Raw genomic sequence first — 21,873 nt, 5'->3', positions numbered from 1 at the left:
GTAAAACACTAACTGGTGTCTGATCACAAGATGCTGGAATGATAATCTCAGTGCAGATACACAGAACTATTGTTCATATAGCTTGTCCATGTTTTATAGACTGAGATGATTTCCAGTGGCCAATGAAGTTTCTATTGGAGGTCACAGTAGAACAAATGATATACATGACATATAGCAATTCTGAGAAACTGTTGGTTTAAGACTGTTACAGCAAAGCTGTTTAACGGTAGAACAGTTTGCAAAAAATACAATGTATTGACTTCTCTGGGCAAAAAATTCATTGCTGTTAAACCCCACTATTCTGTACCGTGAATGTCTGAAAGGAAGTTATGGCTCCTTAATCTAACTACTGCTTTTATTTGTAATTCTTCGAACTCTGAAGAATCATCTGTTAAGACTGAATATTCCATGTGCAAAATAAGACTTTCTAGCTTCAAAACCTTAGCATGAATTTATGTATAAGCAATAGTTACTGCATTGAATACTGGTAAGTTAAAGTTTATAGGTACAGATAGCCATTGTAGGCTCCAGATTCAAAGAGGAGAGAGATTCTGGAGAAGGTGACTGCTTTGACAAGTGTGCAGTGGGTTGAATTAAAAAAAAATAAAAAATTGGTAGCTGATAGACATTACATTACATAGCAGCTTAGTTATGTTTTCCTGCTTCCTTTATAAGAAGCTCTAAGGAGAGAGCTCTGATACACTTCCTAACTTAAAACCATAAAAGAAGCATTTTTACTAAGGTAGTAGGTCTGCAGTGTTCATGTTCTTTCAGTAGGACAAAGCCAGTGGTACACTCATCTCTTGCTACTTTACTACCATGGAAAGTACTTCCTTGCAGAAATAGGAGCACTGTGAGAACTAAGCATTGTAAACCATCATGGATAGGAACTTAGTCAATCGAGTACGTCTGGAAGAGAAGTGGTGTGAAAAAGATGTTGAAAAAGGTTGGTTACAGAGCATGGTTGGTTTTTGAATCCTAAACAGTTCTGTTCTATTAGCCATAAGACATGTCACCTTATAGTTTGAAGGACAAACTGAGCTGGATTAAATACCCTAATTCTTCTAGGGAGGTGCATGTGTACATGCAAGGGGAGAGGCCCAGTGCCATGAATGGTAACAAAATATTCCTCTGGGTTCGGTCATCCAGCTAGGTATGTGCTTTCTAGTGGTACAGGAGAAGCTTTTTCTGCTTTCTGAATTAATTGGTTGCTTCTGATGAAAGTCTGTTTTACTCAACTCATTTGTGCTGAGACATGTTCTTAGGCTCACACGGACTAGAGCTTGGTCCATCGTACTGATTTTGCCTGGGATAGCATTTGTTTTCTTCATAGTAGCTTGTATAGGGCTGTGTTCTGGATTTGCGCTGGGAACAGTGTTGATAACACGTGGATGCTTGTTACTTCTGAGAATTGCTTACACAGTGTCAAGGCCTTTTCTGTTCCTCACGCCACCCCACCAACAAGTAGGCTGGGGTTGCACAAGAAGTTGGGATGGGATATGGCTGGGACAGCTGACCCCAACTGACCAAAGGGATTCCATGCCATATGGCATTACGCTCACTCAGCAATAAAACTGGGAGGGAGGTTGGTGAGGTAGGCTGCTGCTCATGGTCATGCTGATGGCAGGGCATCAGTCAATTGGTGAGCAATTGCTGTAGTTTGCACCACTTGTCTGTCTTGGGTTTTATTTTCCCTCTGTTTTTTTTCTTCTCCTTACAAACTTTTTTTAAAAAAATGCTTTCTAATTTTCAAACTTATCTCAACCCACGTTTTTCTCACTTTTACTCTTCCTATTCTGCCCCTTATTCCACTGGGGAGGAGTGAGTGAGTGGCTGTGTGGTGCTTAATTGCTGGCTGGTGTTAAATGTTAACAGGCCTTTTTGGTGCCCAATGTGAGGCTCGAAGGGTTTGATAACAGACTTGACCACAGCATATTAGATGGAATTTAGAATTACTACCTGTTAACAGTTGCTGCTCACAATATTGATTTATCTGTTCTCAATACTAGTATTATCTGATCTGTGCCATGTTCCCTTTTTTTGCTGTATGTGTTAAAGACTGGTTTTTGGTTTTTGCAGTTTCCTGCGCTCTGTAGTGCTTTAGTAATGTTTTGCTTGGGAGAGTTGTTACTAAAATGGAGTGCTTTAGCTTAATCTGGTAGTCGGGGTCTGTACTGAAGCTGTTACTGTACCTTGGGTACCATCTCATAGGGACAATTAACTACACTCCTTTGTTCAAGACAGTTTGTTTTTGTGGAGGAAATACAGAATGGCATCTTCACCACCTTCTGTAATGTTTTATCCCTTGATAGAGTAGCTCTTCAGTGTCTTGAACATCCTTTGGTAATCAAAATACTTCTACTGGTATTTCTTAAGAATATTGATTGAGCTTTTTCTGAGGTTAACAAGCTATTTAGGAATATCATGAGGCCTGACAGCAGTGTGGTTAAGGATGGCAAGGCATTTGGGAGAATGTGGGCAGATACCTAGAAAGTTTGTCACCTCCAATAGTCTGGGACTTCACACACAAACAAGTGGGGTCCTGATGAAGTGATACAATATTTGAAAAAGATGCCCTGGCTATTCCAAAGAGTCACTGCACTGTGCTGGAGCCTGGCCTGTGCCTACTGAACACTATTAAGCACTCTCGAGGAAAAGAGAGGGCCTTTGGATCTGAAAATACACCAACAGGCTGTGACTAGGCCAGAGACACAGCCTTCAACTGTGTAAGTTGCTCCTATAATTAAAAAGAAACACTCAAAGTGGAAGTCAACTCATTTTATAAGGGATGAAAAAGCTTCTCCTAAGAGGAGCAGGAGAGAGAATCAGAAGAGGCAGCCTGTTCTGCAGCAGAGCAGACAGAAAACACTCGATCCCTTATGCCTGAGTGAGCTGCAAGTTAAGGAAAAAATTTCGGACCTCAACTAGGAAAGCAAATTCTCAGCTAGTTACTCTGATGCTGAGATACTGGGACCAGTAGTCAAGAATTAGCAGGTAAGGAAGCCCAGCAGCTGGAATTCCTCGCTAGAGATAAGGCCATTGATAAAGGGATTGTAAAAGGGGAGTCCTCAATCTTAGGAGGTGACTCCTGTAGAGGGTCAAGGACCGCTATCTCTTCAAGGAAGATCTTTCGTATTCTCTAAGCAAAGGGACCACGACTGATGGAAGTATCCAGTGTCTGAGGGAATTAGTAATCATGGGGGTGATCTTTAGTGACCTGAATGACAGCCAGGTATCTCAAGACGTGGATGAAATCTGGTGCACATGGTCCATGTTGCTATAGTTTGTACAAAGGGCACTGATGTCATATGCCAACACCCTGGTGATAAGCTGGACAGACATAGAGGCAGCAATTGTGGATGGGCTGGCCAGCAAACTGAGAATTCAAAGAGAATCTTGCTTCCTTCATACAGGCCTGTGTCTTGGCTATGGAAAAACCCACAAGTTTCTTTCTCACTTCTGATTTTCCTCAACATCCTACTGGGGTGAATTGAGTGAGCAGTTGTGTGGTATGTAGTTGCTGTCTGGGGTTAAACCATGACATCCATATAACTGCTCTTAAACCTGTAGCCATCTTTATCCTACAACCTAGAACGCTTTCAAGATTAGCATCATGCTGTATCCTTTGGCTAGTTAAGCAGCTTAGTTTAGGCACACAAAACAATCATTTTTCCTGGTTGGTATTTGCTTCTTTTGACGTGCGGAATTAGACTCTGTAACTCGAAAGTTATAAAGTAGGTATGTTTATTGCACGCAGATGCACGGGGGATCGCTCCTCCACAAGCGTGCATACCCGAAGTGACGAACCATCCCACATTTATACAATGAAACAAATGAATATTCAATTAACGCCTATATATATTTGTTACCTAAACCCCGCTTCGTATGTTAATTAGCTTATCAGTCCGTTTCCTGGAATGTGGTGGTCTTGCAGGTTTGTAGGTGATTCATGTTCTTGTGACCATCCAATCTTCTCCAGCAAGGAGACTTAGCACTCCCTCCCTCTAGATAGCATTGGAATATCTCTCATCCTTTTCTCATTCTTTTTTAAATAGCCCCTTTGTTAGAGGAAGAAGGGCAGGCGTCTCCCCGTCTCCCCTTTGTTAGAGGAAGAAGGACAGGCGTCCCCTCAAAACTGTAGTTGTCTCCTCAGAGCTGTGTGCCTATGTGACCAGACACCGCACCCATGACCAGTCACCATACCCACATTCCTTGAGCAGACATATACAATCACAATCGATGTCCATTGTCCCCATTTCACACTATTTCTCCATATCAATCCCCCCTTTTCTATCAAACCAAGTAAATTCTTTTACTTAAGCAGTCTTCCTGAATGATATAAAGCATCATACATAAGTGTTACCCTTTTAAACATTCTCCAAACCCACAAATATAACATAATGGTTAGTATTAAGGAAATTCCTAAACTGATCAATAAGATCACAATGGGGTGTACCATAGTGTTAAGAATTCCTGTTGCAGAAGGTGACCAGCCAAAGAGAGTATCCCACCAATTATGGTTTCCATCCTGTTCTACCTTTTTTAAAACTTTCTTGATCCCCTCTACATCATGATGGATCATAAGAAGAGTTTCGTGTCCCTTTTCTTTGGTTTCTTCCAGTATACGTTGTAAATCTGCATGTTTTAATAGTTCTTTTATACTGCTTATATTTAGTCCTATGGGGGTAGGAATTATCATCTGTGATAGGGTAAAGTTAGATGTAAAATTACAGATACAGTAATTTGAATATTGTGCAGTCTCCTTTACCTCCCCATCTACAGTTATTGTGTTACACTTAGTTCTCAAACACGCACATTCCTTCCCTGCATATATAATTACTGTTTTCAAATTTGCATTTGGTCGGGCCTCGAAATGACATATTTTCTGATCTGTATCTAAACAAGTATCCTGAGCCATTATAGTATTGCTTTCACAGAGGAAGCCCTGCTGTTCTCGCATAATACAAGATTCTAAATCTACTGTTTGCCACTTGTCGCCTATCTTTCTGGCCCATGTTCTATGTTCAAAAGGATATTTTCCTAGGCATATTATAAAGATGGGCTCGGTTAAGGTAAAATTGTGCCAACATTCCCGTGAATTAAAGCACATGGTTGTATTTAGAAGGGTAAATTCCTTATCTACCTTTCTGACATTAATCAGGGTGTCTCCTGAAATCTTGGTGTTATCTTTTTCATTATATGTTTGACACCCTACTTTTATCCTATCTCCTAATTTTCCCCATAATCGGTCGACTTTGTGTACATCCTCCCGATACCATTGATTCCTTTGGTACACCTCATTTTCAGAAAAAAACACCATAGCTAGTTTCGTCTCTGAGTCCACCTTTCCCATTATTCCAGTGTGTTTTTTCTGGGCATGATTCCAAGGCCAGTTATCAGGCTCTTGGTTGTAGGCAAGAGAGAGGGTACAAAAAACCACAAATGGTTTAAACCCACTATTGATCATTTTAAGAATCTAAACGTTCCTCATATATACATATAAAATCTGTTTTGATCAAAAATATCTTTGTTTGAGTTGGGGCTTACTGATAACAAATTGGGCAAGACTGGCCACTGGCTCAGTCCCAGACTCTTTTGTTCTATATTGTTTGTTGTGGTGCCCTTCCCATATGGTGGATCCACAACCGCTCAGGTTCACTTACTTGCCACCCACATTGTTCCCATTTGTCCGAGTAAATTTAAGTTTCAGTTCTCTTTTATTTGGGGTTACTTTGCACGAAGTTGCAGGGGCTTTCTTGATCGGGGTATGGTGAATCCAAGAATTCTGTCCCTCAACCTTGATTGCAGTGTAGGTGGTGAGTAGGACTTGAAAAGGTCCGGTCCACTGTGGTTCCAGGGTTTTATCTGTAAAACACTTAACGTATACATAGTCCCCTGGTTGTATATCGTGAACAGGTCCATCCAGACCCCTACTGCGTGTTCCCATCACATGCTTCTCAATTCTTATTAATTGTTTGTTTAGTGCCACCATATAGGAAATCATTGTTTCTTCACCAATCTGTGAAGACGTCCCCTTTTGTACCCCATAGGGTCGTCCATATAAAATTTCAAATGGGCTAAGCCCCTCTTTTGCTCTTGGTCTAGTTCAAATTTGTGTAAGAGCTAATGGCAAAGACTGGGGCCAAGTTAGATTTGTTTCTTGACCCAACTTGACAATCTGTTGTTTGATTAGATGATTCATCTTTTCCACCTGGCCACTGGATTGTGGTCGGTATGGGGTATGTAATTGCCAATCTATTCCTAGATGGTGGCTGATCTGTTGCACTATTCTGGACACAAAATGTGGTCCTCTATTCGAGAACATTACCGCTGGAACTCCAAACCTAGGTATTATCTCTTGGAGCAGTATTTTGGTCACTTCCCGGGCTTTAGCAGTTCTGCATAGGAAGGTTTCTGGCCAACCTGAAAAGGTATCTGTTAGTACCAATAAATATCGATACCCCCCTTTTCAAGGAAGTTCCGAGAAATCGATCTGCCAATGTTGCCCTGGAACATTTCCTCTACTAATGTTCCCTAGTTTTATTTTATTTGCTTTATTGGGATTATTGCATAAACACATTTCACATTGCTGAGTCACCTGTTTTATTACAGTATACAAGTTTTGCCCTATCAATTTCTGATTTAGACTTTTATATAAAGCATCAGCTCCCCAATGCGTCTTATTAATAATAGGGCTGTGGTCCATATTAAATTAGATGGTACCACTGTATGACCATCCCTTAAATAAGTCCACTTACTTAATTTTATTTTATCATTCATGTCCTGAATTCTCTTTAAGTTTTCTTTAGAATAGTTTGGCTCCTGATCTGTACTTACAGTTTGGATTTTATCGTCTGGTATTAAGGATAATTCTTCCTTTCCTACCTCCTCTGTTACTTGTCTGGCCTCATGGTCGGCCAGGCGGGTTCCAATTTCTAAATCCGTGCCTCAGAGTGGGCCATTCCTCACATCAAGGTCTGGCATGGCATATGTTCCCACCGCTCAACGCCTACTGGGTTGCAGCCAACAGCGGAGCTCAAGATTCTTCTTGGTGGCAAACACAGAGGCACACCCAGTCTTGCCCTTGACTATGGTAGGAGGCACCTGACCAACCTTATTCCTTGTACTTCGTTGTCAATGCAGTTTCATCTGCACATCCCATAATAAGTCACTGTCACGGCAAAACACACAGATTTACATTAGTAGAACTACTACAGAGTGTATTTTATCTCAGTTTTTATGCCAATACCCCCCACAGCCCTGCTGACCAAGGGATACTGTTTTACCTGAACTAGGCAGGCCTCCCCCTTATCATTTTTACTGTAACAGGCAAAGCATTTTTTTTGCCTTACCTGGAATTTATTTCCAGATTTACCTGGTTAAAGATTTCTTTTACTTCAGGGAGGTCCTCTTTTCCACTTTTCTGTTGAATTAAAGATAAGCTCAAGATTTCAATCACTTGATCATTTTAAACTTTTGGCTTCATTTCTCCTTTTTTAAATGTCTAGATATTCTAATAAATCTCATCCCAACAAAGATTTTGGTGAATTTGGCATTCTTGTTTGTTTTCTTAGTTTGTACTTTAAAGGTTTCAGGATGTTTTCCTGGTGGCCAGCAGCTCCCACAACTGTAACAATTTTTTTTTATTATTATTTTCTTTTTACTGAAGTTTAACAAATAAGTTGGTTTTGTATTCACTAAAATTCCACCTCATACCCATTCCCTGCCCTAGAGGGGCCGTTACCGGTCCTGTTGTACTGCAAATGCTGCAGCAATTGGGGTGACATTGTCAGGTCCTTCTGCTCAATTGTCAGCAACAGCAACCCCCTCCTCCTCACCATCAGAAGGGTTCGGGGCAGGAGATGCTCTTCCTGCTCTGCAGGTTACACAAGCCTGCCTCTGCAACAGCACTTCTGTTTTAACTCTTTCTTACCCTGAATGCAAATCAGCTCCTTGTTGCTTTAAGTCTGTGTTCTTATTTATCGTGCCTTTGCAGGCAAACAGAAAACATCCTGCCATGCATCCCAGCATGATTCAGCCGCACCTTCGAGGGGGTACGGGGGTTTGTACAAACTCACCCCAATACTTTAACACTTTCACAAGGTCTTTGATTCTACACACACACACATACACACACCTGCCTCAGGTTTTACATACATCAGTACAAGTTTTTATCTTACAATGTGTTTCATTCTGGTTGCTCCACAGAAGGAACCGCAACCTGAGCTTTTTAACACAAAAATTTCAACAAGAACATCTTTCCAGTTTAGGTCTCAGTTTTTTTCCTATCCTTTTCTAGAGCCATAATCAAAGATCAGGTGATGTTAATCTCGCACTCTTTCTAGTGCTGGTACCATAGGATCCCGAGGGGGTACTAATCCACAGTCCTTTTGCCACTCGGGTTTGTCCTGGAGGACGAAGAACATGTCTGTATACGATACTTCGTCCCATTTTCCCTCTCTTCTCAGAAACAACATTAATCGCAGGAGAGTGTTATAATCTAACGTTCCTCCCTCCTGTGGCCATTTCGCATCACTCCAATTTATACAAAGGCCACCACTGATTACAATATTTAATCAATTTCCTTCTATTTTCGGTGCCACCCTGTCCTACGATATCACTCCAATGTTTTAATATACAACCCAAGGGCGATTTTTCACAGGGCTTACTCCTTCCATTTCCCATTTTGCAATTTTAATTACTTTGTTTTTCTCCGGCCGCCTTAGCCACCCAAGGTCAGAAACGCGGATAGAGCTTCTTACTCATATTGCACTCAAACGCCTGTCTCAAGCACTCTTGCACTCAGTCAAAATAATTAAGCTATACACGGAAAATCAAAATGCGCATCTCAATCACACCATTCACACTCTCCGGGCAGCCCTCAGTCACACAAGCAGTATGTTATACGGTACCGTGCACTTACGTACAACTTTTAGGAACACAAGCAGTTCACAAAGTATGCATTTCAATGAACAATCGCCAAAAAACAAACAACAAACAAAAAACCAATTTTTCCTGGTCTTAAGCAGAGTTTTAAGTTTTCCGCTATTTGCCACGAATTACCAGAATACTATTATTTTTCAACATACATTTCATAACTCCAAGTTTTGAACATGTAACAAGACAACACATAGAACAAACAAGACACAGAGCGCTATTTCAGTTGTTACATTCTAGGAATTCCCCAATTCTTAAGACAACCTCAAGGAAGTTTTTAGCTTCCCCCTTTTTCTTTTTTTTTTTCTCCCTTTTTTTTTTCCTACGAAAAAGTTTCCCTTTTACTTTTGCTGTGAGGTCCCTCTTGTTCCTGTGAGATTCCGCCTTATTCCGTCGCGCCCCCTGCTTTCCGTCACGAGGCCTCCGGGCTTTTAGGAATGGCAGTAACCTCGGGTTTGCTCGATCTGCCCTCAGGATCGCTAGCGGCCACCCCTTGGTCAGCAAACCCCCTCCCAAGGTACCTTTCCTCCTGGGGACTACGCTGCGCGCTGGACGTCTCCGTGCGTCTCACCAGCCGCCTCGTTTCTAAACATACCGTTTTATCCGCGGATCCAGGGGTTTCTCTTCTGCTCCCGGGTGAACAGCTGAGAAGAGGAGGCTCCTCCGAGGAAATCTCCCGGGGCGCGCCTAGGAGCGTCCGCTCCGCAGCTGGTCCCTCGGCCGAGCAGAAATCCTCCTGCCTGGCTCGCCAAAACTGACGTGCGGAATTAGACTCTATAACTCGAAAGTTATAAAGTAGGTATGTTTATTGCGCGCAGATGCACGGGGGATCGCTCCTCCACAAGCGTGCATACCCGAAGTGACGAACCATCCCACATTTATACAATGAAACAAATGAATATTCAATTAACGCCTATATATATTTGTTACCTAAACCCCGCTTCGTATGTTAATTAGCTTATCAGTCCGTTTCCTGGAATGTGGTGGTCTTGCAGGTTTGTAGGTGATTCATGTCCTTGTGACCATCCGATCTTCTCCAGCAAGGAGACTTAGCACTCCCTCCCTCTAGATAGCATTGGAATATCTCTCATCCTTTTCTCATTCTTTTTTAAATAGCCCCTTTGTTAGAGGAAGAAGGGCAGGCGTCTCCCCGTCTCCCCTTTGTTAGAGGAAGAAGGACAGGCGTCCCCTCAAAACTGTAGTTGTCTCCTCAGAGCTGTGTGCCTATGTGACCAGACACCGCACCCATGACCAGTCACCATACCCACATTCCTTGAGCAGACACATACAATCACAATCGATGTCCATTGTCCCCATTTCACACTATTTCTCCATATCACTTTCTGTATCCTTCCTTTTCTCTCTTACAAATATCAGCTGTTGGGTACCATAGTGAAGAGGTCCAGGCTGACCCCTCTATAGCTTCCCTCAACCCTTTTAAGTCTTGAACAACAGCTAGGGGTGTTTTGAATGAAAAGATAAGCAGCTTGTTGGGGATGGGGAGCATGTGACTTCAGTGTTCAAAAATCTGTGTCCAGACATCTACCAAAAAATTGTTCACCTCAACATTTCTTAATTGTATTATGTATGTACTTGAGGATGGACAGCTAAAATGGGTAGTATAAGAATTTCAGTTGAAAGGATCTCAGAACTAACATAGTGGAAGTAAAAAGTATACCATTTATATAAAAAGCTGAGTTACACAGATTTCTGGAGTGCAGGTAGCTGAAAAAGTTACAGAAAGATTTTTTTTGTCACCTGCAAAACATCTAGCAAAACCTTGTGAAGGTAATGGTTACTTTTTTTATGTACTGTTTTGTCTGCTGCACAGAAGGGACTTGGACTGACAACTGTGATTGTTGTACAGATTAAAAAAAAATGAAACATTTAATATTGAAGAGGTTTGGTTTACATATGTAACACTGACTCTATTTTTAAATCTAGGGAACATGAATGGTTTAAGCAGGACCTTCCAAAATACTTGTTTCCTGAAGACCCCTCATATAGTTCTACCATGATTGATGATGAAGCCTTAAAAGAAGTGTGTGAGAAATTTGAATGCACTGAAGAGGAAGTGTTAAGTTGTCTGTACAGCCGAAATCACCAGGACCCTTTAGCAGTTGCTTACCACCTCATTATAGATAATAGAAGAATAATGAATGAGGCCAAAGACTTCTACTTGGCTACCAGCCCACCAGATTCTTTTCTTGATGATCACCATCTGTCTCGCCCTCATCCTGAGAGAGTGCCGTTTTTAGTAGCTGAAGCACCCCGTCCCCGCCATACTCTTGATGAGCTGAATCCACAGAAATCGAAACACCAAGGTGTAAGAAGAGCAAAGTGGCATTTGGGAATAAGGAGTCAGAGTCGACCAAATGATATCATGGCTGAAGTTTGTCGAGCAATTAAACAACTGGATTATGAATGGAAGGTAAAAAATAAAGGATCTCTACAGCAGACCAACAGCAGATTTGTTTGAGCTGTGTAGTTACACAGCCTGGAAGTCTCAAACCATGTTCTGTGCTGGAAAATGTCATGTACCGGTGCAGACTGTTTGTGGTTGCCATGCAAAAAGGGTTTGGGGGGAAGCTAGTCATGCTGATAGGAAAAAAAGTTTTGCTACCATGTCTAACTTTTCTAATGGGGCTATAGGAATGTTTTTCTGTTGGCTAAAAACCCCCACAACTCTTAACAGGTAAGCCTGAAATCACTCGATAATACCAGTGAGTTGAATTGGCAGAAAAAATATGCAGTGCTTTTCAAGCAGTTCTGGTAACTAACTCAGATCTTTTGTACTAGGTTGTAAATCCATACTATCTACGTGTTCGAAGGAAGAATCCAGTAACAAGTGCATATTCCAAAATGAGTCTACAGTTGTATCAGGTGGATAGCAGGACGTACTTACTGGATTTTCGTAGCATTGATGGTATGTGAAGACATTAACATAAGTTAATGGAGTTGTACATCAAATCATTCTAAATGCAAATGTCTTAATTTTCTTGTTTAGAAGTGAATTGTTGCCCTTAAGTTTAAGCTGATCAAGATCTGTATTAGTGTTTCTTTATTCCTTCCTGGTCAAGTTTCCTGTGATCAGATGGTAACTGTTTCATTCTTTAAATAACAGATTTTTAGCTCTATCAACTCCTGAGCTGCTCCATTTTCTGTCTGCACGAGCACTAACACCACTAAGTGCAAAAGGGGACAGGTTTGTGAGAGCTGAGATTTGGATCATCCTAAGCTGCCCTTGGAGCCTCACTCCCAAATTTAAACATTGATTTAGATCTTAAGTAAGCATGTAAAAAACACTTCCTAGTGAAGATAAAACTTGGCATCTAGGCATTTAAATTTGACTTGGACTGTTCACTGCTGTACTGAGTCTGGCTGAGATGGAGTTAATTTTCTTCACAGCAGCCCATATGGTGCTGCGTGTTGGATCTGTGACTAAAATTGTTGATTACACCAGTGTTCTGGCTGTTGCTGAGCCGTTCTTGCATAGTATCTGGTCTTTTTTTCCCCAGTCTGTTACACCCAATGAGTGGGCCAGGGATGAGCAGGAAGTTTGGAGGGAATGCAGCCTGGACAGCTGAGCCAAATTGGCTAAAGGGGTATTCTAGCCATATAATGTTTAGCAAAGAAACTGAGGGGATGGGCCTTTGGGGAGGGTAGACTTGAGACTGGCTGGGCATTGGTCTGCTGTGGAGAGGTGGTGGGTGGTTGCCTTTGCATCCATTTCACACACACACCCCCTTTTCTTTCTTCCTCCTATTAAACTACCTTTATTTCTGTCCATGAGTTTCCTCACTTTTGCCTTTCCAGTTTCCTTCCCTGCTGTGCTGAGGTATTAGCTGCCAGGCAGTCAACCCACCAATGATAGTAGTAGACAAAATTTGAGATAGGAGTTGTATGCTTGCAGTAGCTGAAGTCTTGAAAGCAGTTGGTCTACCCTGTAGAAGGATGGATTTTATAGTGACAGTAGCACAGCATACATATCCCAGTTGGGTACCTTTCTGAAAATGGAGGAGCTAATACAGACTGGCCATGGTGCTTGTTGATGGGCATAGTAGATTAAAGCAGAATTGCCCACAGCCAGTGGTGTAGATGACATGCCTAGGAAAAAATGTGACATGGAAAAAGGATTTACTGGAGTGGCTGGATTGCAGTGTAGGGTGGCTAAAGCAGTGCAGTTCTTTCCTCATTCCTTCCAGCAATACAGGTGCTTGCTTGGATCCAGGGGTATGTGATACAGGGGACTAACAGTCACTTTCCTGTACTGACCTGTTACCTAAATCTTGGAATAAAGAATTTATCAGCACCAATGTGATGTAGATAAGCAGACACTTCTTTATCGACGGCCGGGTGCGTGAGCGAGTCCTCTCACGATAACGCACACCAAATTTCAAAATAATGTACCTTATATAGAACTCATTCATAGATATTCATTAAGTATTCATGCATAAACATAGTATTTCCCAAAAATCATTAACATACTGCTCTCCCATATCCGATTCTGCGCGGTAAAGGTTAGAAAGGTCTGAAAATGAGGTGGTACATGAGTCGGTGGTTTTGATCTCCCCCTGCCGGAATTACTTTTTACTTAAGGTAACTGTTTCTTGGCAGGTAACTATGAGTTGCTTCACTCGACTGTCCCCAGTTCCCATTAATTCTACATTTTGACGTTTTAGTACATTCTCCTAGGTTACATATAAACAATCATCTTTAATCTTAAGTCTGTTATCTAAGTTCTAAACATTCTTACTAGGTGATTCTGACCAATCCCTTCGGCCTTGGTACGGGGCTGTACAGAGGATTTCATAGTAGCTGTTGGTTGCTATGCAAACATGAATTCCACTAAAACTATATTCCTATTAAAATAACTCCATAAAATCAAATGTGTTTCTATAAAATGTGTTTAATTCTAACTTATAACAAATCTGTAACAGACATACTGCGGTATAGGATAAATGTCATCCCTGTTGGAGGGGAGATGACAGTTTAGAGCCATGCAGCTGGGGGGGAGGGCAGCCTACTGCAGTCCTGGCTTCAACTCTTGAGGGCAGGATTTGTCCCCAGGGCATGGATTTGCCATTTGTCTTCCAACAGTGGGGCTGATTTGACTTGACTTTCTCTCCACCACAGCTAACTGTTCTCTGTTCCCTCTTACCAAGCTGTAATTTAAAGTAGCTTTGATGTGAACACAAGAGAGACTGCCTTTTCACTAATTTCTCCTGGAAATAATTTTTCTGGTGCCATGTGGGCGTCAAACTCATGTTCAGGACTTAAAGTAAGAACAGAGATACTTCAGCAAAACATTACTTCTAAGATAAAAATGTTTCCTCCTCATACTGATGGTAAACTGCAGCTGCTGCAGCCAAAATGTGCAACATACTATGGGGAAAAACTTCCAGAAGTGAAGGATAAATTAATATAGATGCTAACAATTAATGTATCAAGTAATTATAATAAAAATGCAAAAGACAACGAAGTATAAATAACCAAATATAAAGAAAACAAACAGAATAAAAATAAAGTAGATGCTAGCAAAAAGCATCTACAAAATATTTGAACTGTTACTGGACTCTAACCTTATGATGCTATCCTATTTTTGGTTTACGTAACCTAACTGGAACTATTATCTGCTGAAGTTAGTTCATGAAAAATATGGCAAGTGCTGGTCTAAACTAGATGTAAATGGTTCTGTAGCACAGTTCAGAGCACAGAAATAATCTGCTTAAGGACACTTGCTTCTGTATTAATAGATTTATAAGCTTTTTATATAAATATAAACAGCTTTTTCAATCTCTATGTATGTAGTAGTCAAGATTTTTAAAAAACCAAATTGAGAAGTGTGAGAAGGTAAAGATGTTTGCTGTTCATGTAACTGATTTGATATTGGTACCTAACTTTCTTCCTCACTCCCCTTGCCCCCTCAGATGAAATTACTGAAGCGAAGTCTGGGACTGCAACTCCACAGAGATCAGGTTCTGTGAGCAACTATAGATCCTGTCAAAAAGACTCAGATGCTGATGTGCAAGGAAAATCTGCAGATGCATCCCTTACCTCGTCAGTGAGCTCTTTGCTTGACTCTTCTACAGCTGACTTAACTCCAAGACCAGGAAGTCATACAATAGAATTTTTTGAGATGTGTGCAAACCTTATTAAAATACTTGCACAATAATTTTGAAGATGGGCTTATTTCTTTTATAGCAATAAGCATGCCTAAATCATAGTCAGATGCTTCCAATTATAATCAAGTTAAATTAACTATGGCGCTGAAAAACTAGCCGCAGAATGCAATTTGCACAGGGATTGAGATGATTATTGTCAGTTAATGTATATTATTTTGAAGCTGGAGTGAATTCTGATTATCCATTGTCAAATAGCATAATACAGGTACAGGAAATCACATGCCCTTGGGGCAGAGTTCATAACATTTTACACTGAGTGCACATTAGGCTGCATATAACTTCTAAGTTAGACAGAGCTTCTTGGTTTTTTCACTGGTAATGCATACATCTGATGCACTGTAAATGTACATTTACTATTTCAGTGACCTAAGTATGACTTGTTGGTCCACCATCTACAGTTGTGACTCAGAACTATCAAAATCTTCCAACAGTAATGTGTTAAAACTGCTGTGTTTCTTCCCCCTTATTTGACAGTAAATGATAGAGAATCACATGTTACAATGTACTACTTCTAACAGCTGAAAAATTTATTAAATGCATGCAGATCTAACCAGTCAGAAAAGCATGTAGGTGCTCTGTAATGCACCAAGGGTGAAATCCAGTGGGCTGTGAGTACAAGTGAGTCCACAACAACTGTTAGAAACTTAATGCTGAGAAGACTTGGCACCCCATGAACTGAACAAAATGTTGCTCTGTGAAGGAGAACTGTCAGCAAGCTCCTGATGGTGTAGCAGCATAGCAGGTCCTTGCTGCTATGGCAAGCTGAGAATCCTGTTCCTTAGAAAGACATGGATGTAATTAAAAGCATGGCCTAAGGGCTGTTGTGTGCTATTTCAGAATCTGAAATTGTCAGTTCTTAAAAAATGATGTTGACACTTTGAAACAGCTGTTTAGAACTTGTTAGCATATACTATATAGAATTCATTTGCAGTTGAAACTACATATATAGGTTAGTTTTTCCCTGTGCCACCCTTTATAGCAAACTTTGTTTGAATTAATTGTGAAATTAAATAGTCTTAACTTCTCAGTTGAACATTGAAAACTGATCATGACAACTTGAGTAGTAATATTCAAAAAGCTTTCAACAGTAAATTGCAATTACCAGTAATGTAAATCCTTCTGCATTTAATGATTTTTGCAATGTTTCAGGGAGAAAAATGAACCTTATGTTAAAACCACAGCTAGTACTTGCACAAAAACATTGTCTCTTGCAAACTCTTAGGTAATTAGCTACAGTTCCATTTTCATCTAGCACTAAAACATAAATGATATGTCATAAAATGTTTAGTTTTGCACTCAAGAATTAAGGTTCTCTTCAAAATAAACTTCATTACCTACTCTGAAAGGTTGCTCTCCCAGGGAGAGACTGGAAATCATGGCATTACTATGAACAGTGAAACCTGGACTCTTAAAATATATGGGGATTCTTGCCAATGACTGATACTTCAGCCATGGAAAACTGCTAGCTACAGATGTAAAGTTTAATCCAGGCCAACTGGCTTCAGTCCAGAAGTTCATGTTATGAACATGCATGGAAGCTGAAGAAACATAAAGCTGCTTTAAGCCCCAGAACAGCTATAACTGTGTTCTGAACTGGGCAATTGTGTGGTCTGTCTAGTACGTAGGTACAAGTTACAACTTCAGTTCCTTATCCTCACACACGGTCCCTGTAATGCGAGGTTGTATTACTGCATCTCAAAGTGAAAGATTTTCCTTGCATTAAGCTTTGGGTTTAAACTCCAGAGATTGAGAAGTCACATGAGGGACCAGCTGCAAATCCTAGTTTTAAGTCCCGTTTTTAGTCTTGTAAGAATTGGTTCTGATGTGCTGAATAAATTGGTGTGTTCATTTTTGTTACCCTTTTAGTTTGAAATTGTTAAATATTGCACTTGCACAAATGTAACAAACGCACAGGTTCTTTAAATCTAGTAATTCCTCATCTGGAACTGCTTTGGGGTCATTCTTGCATATATTAATCTAAGTATTTTTAAATGGTATCTGCTCCTTGTAATGCTGACCACAAAGGCAAAGTGGTAAGCTGCAAATAGCTTTTAATTTTTATATACTTTTTTGGCCCTCTTGTGCATTAAGACAACCATGATTTTTCCTTTGTCTTGGTATTTGGAGGTTAAAGTAAGTTTCTGGCAGACTTGTACTGTATATGTAGTTTTAAATAAAGTAAACTTTATTGGTATGATCAACAGTTTTGATGGCCAAAAGTTTTATGATTGAACTGAGTTTTTTATAGGGTATGGGGGAGGGAGAAAGGGGGACTGACAGCCTAGTTGAACTAAGAACAGTTGTCTGTTGTGTGACTTTCCTATGCTTTGTAGATCTTGCTGTTGAAATTGCTTTCTTCACATGTTCGTACTGATCTTGCACACCTTTTTTAGCATTGTGCTACTATCTGCCAATAGGCTGTGAAACAGAACCTCACTAAGAAAGCTGCCAGGGTTGTAAGGAGGCATTTTATGCAAATAACACATCGGTCAAGTATGTTACTCTGTTTTCCCAAGCTTCCTCCTGTTGGAGTACATCAAATTATCTTGCCTTTGTATTGTAATTTTTTCAAAAACATGGATGAACCAAATTGTCCATGTGCAATATAACTCACAAGGTAATAGATAACAAAATTCATCTTGGTGGTGGAACATTTAAAAAAAATCATATTTGTCTTGATCTAAGTGTTTAATACAAACTTGGAAATAAATTTTATTTTACTGGTTGGTTACCATTGTAAGATATGAAGTCCTGTTAACTAAGATGTGCCTACTTCCTATGTTAGTTTCTTCTGACAATGCTGAATGGCAGAAATGCTTGTTTATAACTGTGTAACTTTTTAAACTTTGAAAAATTAAAACTAAGCAAACGTGGACTACTGAACCATCTTGTTTGAAACTGTGCGTGCTGTCTCCTAGTGTTATGTATGTTAAAAATAACAGACAGGGACTGCTATACTTGTTTTAAAAACAACTGCAATTGCAATTTTAGAGTAAGTAGCAATATGACAACGACAAATTACTGCAGAATTCCCAGCTAGGCAGGCTGGGCCCTGTTTCCCTGTAGATCCCATAAACCCCTTTGCTGCAGAAGGGAGCGCAGTCCCGGGTACAGAAGTCCCCGTTTGCCAGCGGTGACTCCGCTTGCCCCGCACCTTCCACGCACGGTGAGGCGGTTTTTTCTCGGTGCCTGCCTCTCGAACTTGCGAGTAGCTTTGGACCCTGTCGCCTGTCCTACATTTTGCTTCCTTTAGGGAACGCCCCTCCCTTTCCGCCTGTGCGCGGTCGCTTGCGGCCCTGCCCGCCCGGAGCCGCCCTGCCCGCGGGGGCTGTACTCACGACGAGCCGCCGGTGCCGCCGAGCCGTGAGTGACGGGCGGGTGCCGGCCCCGCTCTCCCGTCACCTCGCGGTGCTGCAGCGGCAGCAGCAGGCGGCGACCACGGGCTGGCGGCTGTCACCGGGCCGCGCTGCCGGGAGCGCTTCGCGCCGGGCTTACCCAGAGCCTCACGGCCGCACCCCTCGCCGAGCAGCGGGGCACAGCGCAGCCGGCCTCAACCCCGCGGCACCCGTTTACCGAGCTGGGCCCGCCTGCGGTGCCCTGGTGCCGGCCGGCCGGTTCGTGCAGGCCGGGCTCCCCGGCACTGCCACCGCCGCAGCGCTCTCCCGCGTGCCCGAGCCGGGAGCTGCTCCCGGGGGAACCACCGCTCCCGGCATGCCCCGCGGCGCCCCGGGCTACCCGGCATGCCCCGCGGCGCCCCGGGCTACCCGGCATGCCCCGCGGCGCCCCGGGCTACCCGGCATGCCCCGCGGCGCCCCGGGCTACCCGGCATGCCCCGCGGCGCCCCGGGCTACCCGGCATGCCCCGCGCGGCGCCCTGCCGCTGCCCTTCCTTTCCCCGGCGGCTGCCGCCCCGCCCTTCCGCTTCCTGCTGGCTGCTGGGTCAAGGGTCGCGCGGGCCTGCCAGCCGGAAGAGAAGCGCCCGGCGGTGTGCGGCAGGTAACAGCCTCCTGCGCGCTGCCTGCTGCCCGGGCTGCGGCGGGGTGTGGGTGGGGGTCGGGGCCAGGGCCTCTCCCGCGGGGAGCCTCGGACGGAGCCGGCGCTGGATGCGGCCTCCCTCAGCTCTGCTGGCGGCTCGGCTCCTGCTGCTTCCCCGCCGGGTGTGCCGGGCGTCGCTGCCGGCCGGGTGAGCGCCGAGCCGTAGGTCCCGGGGGTGCCTCGCCCGGGAAGCTGCCCCGCAGGCGGCTGGGCCGAGGCGGGGTAGGGCTGTGCAGCGGGAGGCCGGTGTGGCTGGCGCAGCTCGCAGCGGGCCCGGGTAGTGGACATGTCTGTGGTGTGTCTCTCACCTTGGACCGAATCGTTTTAATTCTGCTTTTGTCTGGTTTCTGCTGTGTTAGCGTCAACGTTTTAAGGCTTTCTGGTGTGTCAGAACTGTGGCGCTTTTTTTCTCTCTCTTTTTTTTTTTTTTTCTTTTTTCGTTTTCTTGCTGTAGAACATGTTCCAGCTGAGCTTAAACTTATCGTTGCCTGATTAACACCTCTGACGAAGCTGATGGACAGAGTTTATGTGGGGGAGTGGAAGTCTATTACATAGTACTGTTTTAGAATCGAGATGAGTGAGATTGTATTTTTCTTCTATGTACCTAAAAGCTATGTTACCTAGCCATTGAAAACATGTTTTTCTCTAGTTCTCGAAATGGCTTCTTTTGGGTGGAAGAGAAAGATCGGTGAGAAAGTTTCAAAAGCTACTTCTCAGCAATTTGAAGCAGAAGCTGCGGATGACAAGGATCTGGCTGATGATGATGATGCTAACTGGCTGCATGCAACTAAGAGAAGAAAGGAAAGTCTCTTAGAAGACTGTGTAAGGAGAAGTAAGGAGCTGAAGGATGAGGGTGCAAGTTTGGCTGAAAATAGGAGGTACTAATGTTGTCTTATTTTTTCATTGACTGAATAAGTGCAAAATGGTATTTTAATCCTTTCTGTAAATGCTAGGTAGTTTGCTAGTAGCTGCATTCACATTTTTCATACTCGAAAAAGTGATCACACTCATTCTGCCTTTACTGTCTCATACTAAATAAGCTGTTTGCTTTGGTGGTGTTGGCAGTTTTGAAGTGAAATATGTATTCTACCTCATTTTACTATGTTCATGTAACAAAAAAATGATAGAAGGGCGAGTGGAGAAACTAATTGGATATGAAAATTGAAAGGATTAGTAAGATACAGTGAGGTAAGCCACACTCTCAGTAATGCTTTGGCTACTCTGGTAGGTTTCTCCTCTCTTGTAAATGTGTCTTTTCTCTTATTAAGAGTAAACTTTTGCATGTGTACAGTGTCAAGGTAAATACTTCAAAGCAGCTAATGCACTGTTAATTTGTCTAATGCGTTTGGAAAGTGAGGTTCAGGTAGCTGCTCTGAACATCTGATAGCAGTATTGAATCTTGATAGTCTGGCGATTTTGGAAGGATATTGCAAAGATGGTTCCATTAGCCTGTTATGCTTCAAGCAGAAAGTACCTTTGAAGCAGGGGAGGGCTAGAAGAGGGAAAGAGAGACTATACATTTGACTAGATCTTTTCTGGAGGGGGAAAAACCAGTCCCCTTAAAATCTTCAGAATACTTGACATTAAATCTGTGTCCTGATTTTACTTGTGTGAGGATTTCTGCTTTATTCATTGGCCCGGATCAGACATAATGTTATTTTCCCAATAGAAACAATTCTGTAATAAATCAGTATGCGCTCTTGTGCTGTTAAACTTATTTGTGTTAAAAATTTTCATCCTAAAAAAGAGTTCCCTGGCCAATATGGAGGAATCAACAATTTAGAAGTTTAAAGCAGGCAAGTTTATATATGATAGTAAACACACTCTGTGTGTGGTCTGGTCTGATTTAAAAAATAATAAATGCAAAATATCTTTGAGAAAAAGCTCATTTTCAAATGTTTAAATACAGTTTCCCCTTTTTGAATGGTGACACTGTTGAGGGGGACAGTGATTCACTTCTGTGCATCCTTTTGTGCTCCTGAGTTCTCTAATTCTTGAATAAAATTTTGAAACCTTTTAAAGTTGACTCTAAATTTAAACCAGGTTAAGTTAAACTAGTTTTAAGCCTGCTGCCATCCTATTAATCTATACCTTTAAAACAGTAGTTGCATAAGTTGTTGCAGTAATATTAATAGCTTCATTATTAAAATGAAGAGTGTACCAACTTCTTGGTTTTTAACACTGGAAATAAATTATACAGTGGCCTGCAGAAAGTTAGATCTGTTCTGTGCTTTTCAAGATACAGAAATTGTGTTTTTAAGCTTGAGAAAACATAATTTATTTCCAAATGTTTTCATTCTGTATCTGGTAATCAGTAATACTTACTATACTTAGATACATTAAACAGATATTGATTTTTATTTCTGTCTTATCTTCCGTTTTACCTTTGCCTTGTGTTTTGTTTTGGATTTTGGATGTTGTATATCTTTGTGGATTTTGGTGTTCTTTTTTGATTATTTGTTTTTATTTATTATATAAAGTGCAATAAATCTCTTGAACAGCAGCACATAATCTGTTGTATATGTGATTTAGGGCAGGGAGATAAACTGCTGCGTATTTATTTTGAGTAGCAGGTAATTTTTGGTGCTTTTAGTATCTCTGCTTGGTCTTAAGAGATTGAGTTTCCTTTAGCTGTCAGTTAGAAAACCACACAAAAGCTTAACCCATCCATTAGTAGCAACAAAAGGTTGTTCTGTGCATTTGGTGGGGGCTATATC

At 41.9% G+C, this 21,873-nt stretch overlaps 2 protein-coding genes and 1 long non-coding RNA gene across 4 annotated transcripts in view; 2 read left to right on the top strand and 1 right to left on the bottom strand.

Moving 5' to 3' along the window:
• The window catches only part of PRKAA1 (protein kinase AMP-activated catalytic subunit alpha 1), a 33,471-nt gene extending 15,474 nt beyond the window's left edge, over positions 1–17,997 (top strand). The window contains exons 7-9 of the mRNA XM_080372171.1: positions 10,882–11,368; positions 11,737–11,863; positions 14,868–17,997. Of these exons, the coding sequence (XP_080228297.1) occupies positions 10,882–11,368; positions 11,737–11,863; positions 14,868–15,112 (859 nt within the window). The 3' untranslated portion in view covers positions 15,113–17,997. The remainder of the gene's footprint in view (positions 1–10,881; positions 11,369–11,736; positions 11,864–14,867) is intronic.
• Positions 7–10,875, bottom strand: LOC308056578. Its single transcript, XR_013924883.1, has 3 exons — positions 9,533–10,875; positions 4,180–5,865; positions 7–4,148 (listed from the first exon to the last, which is right to left on the bottom strand). It is a non-coding gene; the product is annotated as an uncharacterized lncRNA (long non-coding RNA).
• A 107-nt stretch (positions 17,998–18,104) lies between the features above and the next one.
• Positions 18,105–21,873, top strand: part of TTC33 (tetratricopeptide repeat domain 33) — a 55,052-nt gene continuing 51,283 nt past the window's right edge. The window contains exons 1-2 of one of the 2 annotated variants that reach the window (XM_080372172.1): positions 18,105–19,117; positions 19,806–20,034. In XM_080372172.1, coding sequence (XP_080228298.1) covers positions 18,892–19,117; positions 19,806–20,034 — 455 coding nt within the window. In that variant the 5' untranslated portion in view covers positions 18,105–18,891. Of the gene's footprint in view, positions 19,118–19,142; positions 19,305–19,805; positions 20,035–21,873 lie in introns of those variants that run through there. The other variant, XM_080372173.1, reaches the window with a different exon arrangement.

This window comes from Falco punctatus, assembly GCF_963210335.1.
Source record: "Falco punctatus genome assembly, chromosome: Z".
Taxonomy (NCBI): Eukaryota; Metazoa; Chordata; class Aves; order Falconiformes; family Falconidae; genus Falco; species Falco punctatus.
This window is presented reverse-complemented; position numbering and strand designations above follow the sequence as displayed.